This window comes from Elaeis guineensis, chromosome 3 (assembly GCF_000442705.2).
Source record: "Elaeis guineensis isolate ETL-2024a chromosome 3, EG11, whole genome shotgun sequence".
NCBI classification, from domain to species: Eukaryota; Viridiplantae; Streptophyta; class Magnoliopsida; order Arecales; family Arecaceae; genus Elaeis; species Elaeis guineensis.
Window position 1 is genome coordinate 102,591,520 of NC_025995.2, and position 7,562 is coordinate 102,599,081.

The 7,562-nt window shown below is 55.6% G+C and overlaps 1 protein-coding gene across 1 annotated transcript; it reads left to right on the forward strand.

The window, feature by feature from the left end:
- The first annotated feature begins 371 nt into the window (after positions 1 to 371).
- Positions 372 to 1,818, forward strand: LOC105041346 (fatty acid elongase 3-like). Its single transcript, XM_010918285.4, has one exon. It carries the CDS (start codon positions 684 to 686, stop codon positions 1,518 to 1,520), a length of 837 nt encoding a protein of 278 aa, XP_010916587.1. The 5' UTR covers positions 372 to 683; the 3' UTR covers positions 1,521 to 1,818.
- The last annotated feature ends 5,744 nt before the right edge of the window (positions 1,819 to 7,562 follow it).

The window sequence follows — 7,562 nt, forward strand, 5'->3', positions numbered from 1 at the left end:
CAAAAAAAAAAAAAAAAAAAAAATGAATGATTCGTATAGTAGGATTTAGGCAGTAGGGATGGCAATGAGTCAAGTATAATTTGATCGGTCAATATCCATATTCATCCCATAATTAAAATACTATATATATGTATCCATCTTGTACCCACTTTAAGACTGGTCAAATAATAGTATGAGTCAGATCGAATCAGAGGATTAGATCGGATTGATAAGGAGCTCATTATATAAATATTATAAAATAATTATAATTTTAAAAAAAAAATTAGATCAAAATAATATCAGGTCGGATTTAGAATGGGATATACCATTAGCTGATCTAAATCAGAACTTATTTTAGATATTTTTCTTCTGAAACGCATATCCATCCTGGATTTTGGTACGATCGGATAAAATTCATCCATTCCTACCGGATTAGGTTGGATATTCGAGAAGTCGGATAAAATTGTCATCTCTGCAGGACCGCCTCCACTCTAACGTTTCCTAATCAGCTTGGGCTCCGGCCGCATTTCTCGGTTTTAATCAGGCTGGGCTCGTCCCCATCTGAGCCAGCCCATTTACCCCACCACACCGTGGCACTTCCACATCTCGTCTTATCCTATTCTCGCCATAGACTTCTGCCTTTCTAAGCATACTCCGCTGCCACAGACCACCGTCTCCGCCTTCCACCAAAAACTGAAAGGAGGATGGCATCTTGGTGGGTGTACCGCCATCTCCGGCGGTGGCTGGTGGACCACCCAGCGATCACCGGCTTCGAATGGCTGCCCAACGAGACCCCCGGCGCCTCCGTACCCTTCGTCGCCGCCATCGTCCTCTCCTACCTCTCCCTCACCCTCCTCCTCCATCGACGCCTCCTCCCCCTCCCCTCCCCCTCCGCCGCCGCCGTCCGCCTCGCCTCCTCCGCTCACAACCTTCTCCTCCTCCTCCTCTCCGCCGCCATGGCCGCCGGCTGCGCCCTCTCCACCCTCGCCCAGGCCCCCTCACCCCGCTGGATCTTCTGCTTCCCACCCTCCTCCTCCCCCACCCCGGCCGCCGTCGGCCCCGTCTTCTTCTGGGCCCACGTCTTCTACTTCTCCAAGATCTACGAGCTCCTCGACACCCTCCTCATCGTCCTCGCCGGTGGACGCCGCCTCACCTTCCTCCACGTCTACCACCACGCCGGCGTCGTCGTGATGTGCTACGTCTGGCTGGCGGCAGCGCAATCGCTGGTTCCGGTGGCGCTGGTGACGAACGCCGGGGTGCACGTGGTGATGTACGCGTACTACCTATCGAGCAGCGCCGGGTGGCGGTGGCGGCCGCAGTGGAAGCGGGCGGTGACGGAGCTCCAGATCCTGCAGTTCGTGTTCAGCTTCGCCGTGTCGGTGGTGTTCCTCTGGTACCATTTCGCCGGCGGCGGGTGTAGAGGGATGAAGGGGTGGCTCTTCAACGCCGTCTTCAACGCCTCGCTCCTCGCCCTCTTCCTCAATTTCCACAATACCGCCTACACCACCGGCGGCAAGAGGAGGGAGGACAAGGGCGAGTGATTGGATCCGGTTTTCTTTCTCATGCGTCGACGGGTTACGTGGTGCGGGATTGGTGGGTTTTCTGTGGGGCCGTGGACACGTTCCTATGCTCCCTTATTTTTTTTATTTTATTTTATTTTATTTTCTTTTTACGAACGAAAAGCCACATCATTTTGGTGTGAGAATTTATTTAAAAAATAAAAATATAAAAAATCTCGTAAGATCAAAAAATAAATATCATCCTGTATTCAAATCCATTCATCAGAATATTTCACCATAAAAATTGCAACCCAATCTATAATAATATTTATCTTTCGATAGACATGCTGTATTTAGAATGCATAGTAGTTCAGGCATCTCGAATGAATGGATGAGCCTTCAGATATTTCATCTTTCTTTAGATCTAAGAAATAATAGTAGCAGTATCATCTTTAATGCAGATCTTATCCATTTGAAGCTGCTGTCCAATGAAAATGACGTCCGATCAATTGATTTTTTTATATTTTTTGTAAAATAAAATTCAAAAAAAAATATAATTGTTCGTTTCTTTTATTTTTTATTTTTGATTGAGTCGTAAGTCGTAACTGGTAGTCTGTGACGCTGACTGAGCCAAGAATCATGGGCTAGCTTTTTAAGTGTGGAGTCAGGTAAAATATTCGGCGCTCCATTGTATTGTATTAATTTCCAACTGTTGCGGCCAATCGCCTCCGTGGTCGTCCGATCGCCGGGGAACGCGCACTTGCAAAAATGAAAAGTCCGCACTGACCGGAGTCGGCTCCGACGGGGACCCTCCGACGGTCAAGTCAGAGAAGTGACTGGACAACAGTGAAATGAAGACAGAGGGCTCGATCGAGAGAGAGAGGGAGGGGGAGGAGGAGCAAGCCTGTGGTTTCGAAGTCGAAAAGTGGGAGCGATGGAGCGGATCCCTTGCACTGTTGCCTTCCTCGGTTTATATAGTGGAGCACGGTATGGCGCCGTCATTAATGGCGCAGACAAGTGAGGAACTGTCAACTCACTGTAGACTGTCAGAGTCGCCGTGAAAGTGTCATGTCGCCGTATGGCCGTCAAATCACCAGGGTTGACAATGCCTCCGGTGGGACAATGCCCCTAGATAGCCGTGCCGCATGTCGCTGTCAGAGCTGACAAGGTCTGGCGGCTGTACGGCGATTGGAGGAGTCGTCCGACCCTAAGTCGGTGGCCAGCTGAGTGGCGTCGGGCCCCTCCGATGGTCGGGGAGTCTTACATGAGTCGGCAATCAGACCTCTGGGCTCAGTCAGTCGGAAAAGGTGCGTCCGACACATCCTCAGTGGGTCGTGAGCCGATAATTAGTCGGTGATGGCATCCGTCAGTCGGTCGCTCCGACCGCCAATCGGTCGGTCCGGCCGTCGGTCGGTCGGTCGGGCCGTCAGTAGATCGGCCCGTCAGTCGGTCGGTCGGGCCGTCGGTCGGTCGGTCCTTCCGGCAGTCGGTCGGTCGGTCGGTGGGTATCCCCCAACAGTTGCCCCCCTCCACTCCTAAGTCGGATGGTGAGCTGGCCGATGCTCTTACTCGGGCAGCAATCCTAGGCGACTAGGAGTGGGGTTGTCGTATGCACAGATCCGACCGTACCACCGGCTGATCCGATGTCAGACGCCTCATAAATGCCAAGCGATCTGGACGTCTAGTCGGTGTCAGAAGTCACGTCGGCGTCAGATGTCAGACGTCGCGTCTTGTCGTCGTCAGATGTTACGTCGGTGTCAGAAGATCGAGCGCCGGACGATACGGCGTCAGACGATGGGATATCCGGCGCCGATCGTGGGAGTGTGGGGCGCTGTCAGGCGTCCCATCGGGAACGCGAATCGGCGTGGGCGCATAAATGCGGAACCGCATCCGCGCGTGCCGCGTGTCGAAGGTGGTTGGCCGGCGCCCCCCGCATTTAATATGGGCGGTGCGGCCGTCCTGGGACGGGGCGCGCCGAATCCTCAGCCACCCGAAGGCCGCCACGCGTCGCGCATCCATGGAGCTTCGGTCGGCGCGGAGTCATCTTGGCCGTCGGTCGGGCCTATATATATAGGACCCCTCGGATCCAAGACCCCACCACTGCCATTTTGCTGCTGAAACTCTGTCCGGGCGATTTCTCAGTCGTCGCGGGCAGAGCTTTCTTGCTTCCAGAAGAGCTCCTCCGGTTCGTGGTCTCCTCTTCGTCCTCCTCACCTTCTTCTTCTCCTCCGTTTCTTCTTCTTCTCCGTTTCTTCCTCTTCTCTGTTTCTTCCTCCTTCGGTTCCGGTGCAATGGCCAGGAATCCGACTCAGGGAGCTCGGTCGGGGAACTCGACTGACGACTCCCGCTCGACTCCGGAAGATGAGGCTTCCTCGCTTTCGGGGCCGAATGTTGATCGGCTTCGGGAGCAATACTGCATCCCGGAGCAGTTTCAACTGTCCGCCCCAGGGGCCAGCGGTCGGGTTAACAGCCCTCCGCCTGGTCAGCTGGCGCTTTATGTCGAGGACCTCCGCACAGGTCTTCGGCTCCCGATTTCGGAGTTCGTCCGAAATCTTCTGAACTATTACGGACTCTGTCCGGCGCAACTAGCGCCGAACTCAGTCCGTCTCATCATTAGTTTTGCTTTGTTGTGTCAGCTTTTGCCGACCAACCCTCGCATTTCTCTCTTCCGGGCCTTCTTTGTGCTCCGACCCCACCCTAAAGCCCGAGGGTGGTGGCTCTTCAACCCCCGGAAGGGTCTTTCCTTCATCACCGGTCTTCCATCGTCCATTCATGGGTGGAAGAACCAATTCTTCTTTGTTTCTTCTCCATCTTCCTAGGGCTTTCCTTCTCATTGGGGCGTGCCCCGAACCGAAGCCAATGACAACAGTCGGGTGGAAGCGGACGACCGGGAGGACTTCCACCGACTAAAAGATATGTCAGTCTCAAAGCAGAGGGAGTTTGTTACCGAACAAGCTCTCTATGACGCCGGCTTAAGCTTGGTCCCCTGACTAGGTATCGTCCGATTTCCCGGTCTCCTTTTCATCCGACCCTTGGTCCGGTCCTTTAGCTAACACCTTTATCGGCATTGCAGGGACACCTCCAAGAATGCAGCCGACAGACGCGGAGATACGGTAGTTCGCGATGAGGAAGAGGCCAGCGTCGGGGGCCGGACCTTTGCGCCCCCCGAAGAAGCCTGCTCCAGCGGCGCCGGTCATCGAAGCATCGGTGATCGATCAATCCGAGCCCGTCATCACGCTCGCGGCTCCGGCGACGCGTTCGGAGGAGAGGTCGATGGGTGAAGCGGTCGAAGGAATGTCGGCGGCATCATCGGAGGCGGTGGAGCCGGATGTAGTTCGGGAAACCGAACATCATCCGGCGGCGTCTGTGGCCGCAGCGGGGGGTGCCGTTCTACTTCGAGCATCCCCTCGCTGCCGGTCCCGTCGGTCGGGGCAGCTGATCGAGGGAAAGCCCCGATGGAGCCCGCGGACGAGACAAGGTCGGGGAGCCGATCTGTGCCGCCCAGCGCACAGTTCCCCGAAGGCGCGTCGGCGTTGGCCGACCACAACCTGGCGAGGAGGTTGTGCCAGGGGATTCTTCTTCCGGCCGACGTTGAGTCACTGAGATCTCGGCAGGTAACCGAGATGCTGTCCAGGTTCTATCCGACTATGGTCGAGGTAAGCTTCGCATCACCTTCTCTTTTCCTTAGAAATTTTTCTTGTTATGTGATCCTAACGAAGCATTTTCAATCGGCAGCTGATCTATACAATGTCGGAATTGGAGGCCGGGTACCGGAGGTTCGGCAATGTCCGGGCCGCTTATAAGGAGAGGTCGGCGGCGGCCGAAGCCGAGAGGGCGATGTTGGCCGACCACCTTCAGCAATCGACCGACCGGGAGGCCAAGTTAGTAGACGAGGTCTCCCGGCTTGGGTCCGAGCTTAGGTCGGCCAAGAAGGAGGCCAGACATAAGGGTCGGGCCGTGCGTCGTCTTCGGCACGAACGGGACGGCGCCACTGCCGAACTCCAAAGAGAGCGCGAGCAGCTTCGGGTGAGCCTGGAGAAGCTCGCCAAGGCCGAGGAGGAACTTTCGATCGCCCAAGCTGACGCCGACATAGCAAAGGCGGAGGCGGAGTCGGTGAAGGAAGCGCTCGGCCGGGCGGAGGAAGAGGCAAGGTCGGCGTGGGAGTCGGCCGACCGGGCGGTTGAAGACTTCAGGGTCTCCGACCAATATCGGGAGGAGATGCTCGAGTCAGGTTTCGCCTCGTACCGGGTGGGGTACGAGGACGGTCGGGAGGCAGTCCGGGCCTTGTATCCGGAGCTCGACCTTAGCAGCATCGTCCCACCGGGGGCCGAGGAGGAAGCCACCGAGGAGATGGCCGACCAACCGTCGGGAGGCATAGCTGCTGCGGAGGAAGTCGTCCCGGAGGAAGCGGCGCCGACTGCCAGTCCCCCACCGACCGAAGGACCGGCTTCAGCCGTCGACCCGACCCCGCTTGTGGCTGACACACCTGTCATCCCCGATCTCCCGTCGGTCGAGGAGATCGACTCAGATGGGTGATCGGGTCATACCGACTCCTTTGCTTTTTCTGTTCTTTTCAAAATATATGTAATCGGGCTTCGACCCGACTTCGTACATTTTAAATAAAAATTTTGAATGAAAGTTTCTTCTACTTTCCCTTTGTCTCCTTCCCAATGTATAGTTGAATGCCTTAGTGGGTCATTAACTTGTGTAAGTCGCTAACTCACATAAGTCGGTAGGACGTTCGGCAACTCGTGCCGCTACGAAGGAAGGGTAGGTCCCGACTCTGGGTCGGCTTTTGATAGTCGAGCTCATCAGTCGGGCGCGTCTTGTTGAGTCGGGAGCCGACCAAACCTGGCAAAGGTTCGGTAGTCGGGCTTCCATAGACGCGTTCAATCGAATGTCGCCCGGCGCAGTGTCGGGAGAACGACAATAAGTCAGATCCCCATGCTCTTGCGTCGGGTACTCGTTCTGTATCTTTCGACATACGGTAGCAAGCCGAATGTCATCCAGCCGACCGTAGGTCGGTCGGCAAGTCGTGGATGCGACTAAGGTCGCGTTATGCGATAGACGGTGGTAAGCCGAATATCCCTCGACCGGCCGTAGCCTGGTCGGAAGTCGCGACGTCAGTCGTGTAGGCTTTTCGCCTCTCTTTGGTCGGGGCCCGATCAGCTTATCAGCCGATGGTTTGGCCTGAAAGTTCGACCGTAGAAGGAATGTCAACTCCCGTCCATGAGGGTGCATCGGTCCTTGTAAGGGTCCGACGCATCGTCGAAGGAGTGTCAACTCCCGTCCATGAGGGTGCATCGATCCTTGTAAGGGTCCGATGGATCACCGACGATAAGGCCGTTGGTTCCCGGAGGACACTAAGTCCATATCGTCACGTCGGGGCTTGACCTTGATGAGCACCGATCATTAGTCGAAGAGTTAAAACTCCGAACTTTCAAACTGAATTTGTATTCCGACTATTGAATTACAAAGTTCACTGGTAATACAGCTTCAAGTTGTCGGCGTTCCAAGTTCGGAGAATGGACTTCCCCTCAAGGGTCTCCAGTCGGTAGGCTCTCGGACCGTAGGTGTCTGCTACCTTGTAGGGTCCTTCCCAATTGGGGGCCAGCTTCCCTTGGTCCAAGGGCTTCGACACTTCTGCCTTCCTCAAGACCAAGTCGCCAAGCCTGAAAAGCTTCGGTCTGACCTTGGCGTTGTAATACCGAGCGACCCTCTGTCGGTACGAAGCCATGCGAATTTGGGCCTCGTCTCGTAGTTCGGGGAGGAGGTCTAGATCGGCCCTCCGACTCTCGGAGTTGTCCGGCTCTTGGTACCGCTCGACCCTCGAAGATGGCAGGCCAATCTCGAGCGGGATCATGGCCTCCGTTCCATAGGCCAAACTGAAAGGCGACTCCCCGGTCGGAACGCGGGGGGTCGTTCGGTAAGCCCACAGAACGGAGCCCAGCTCGTCGACCCAGAGACCTTTGGCTTCGTTTAGTCGGGTCTTGAGTCCATGGAGCAAGATTCGGTTGGTCACCTCGACCTCGCCGTTGGACTGGGGGTGCCCGACTGAAGTCAGTCGGTGCCTAATGTGGAACC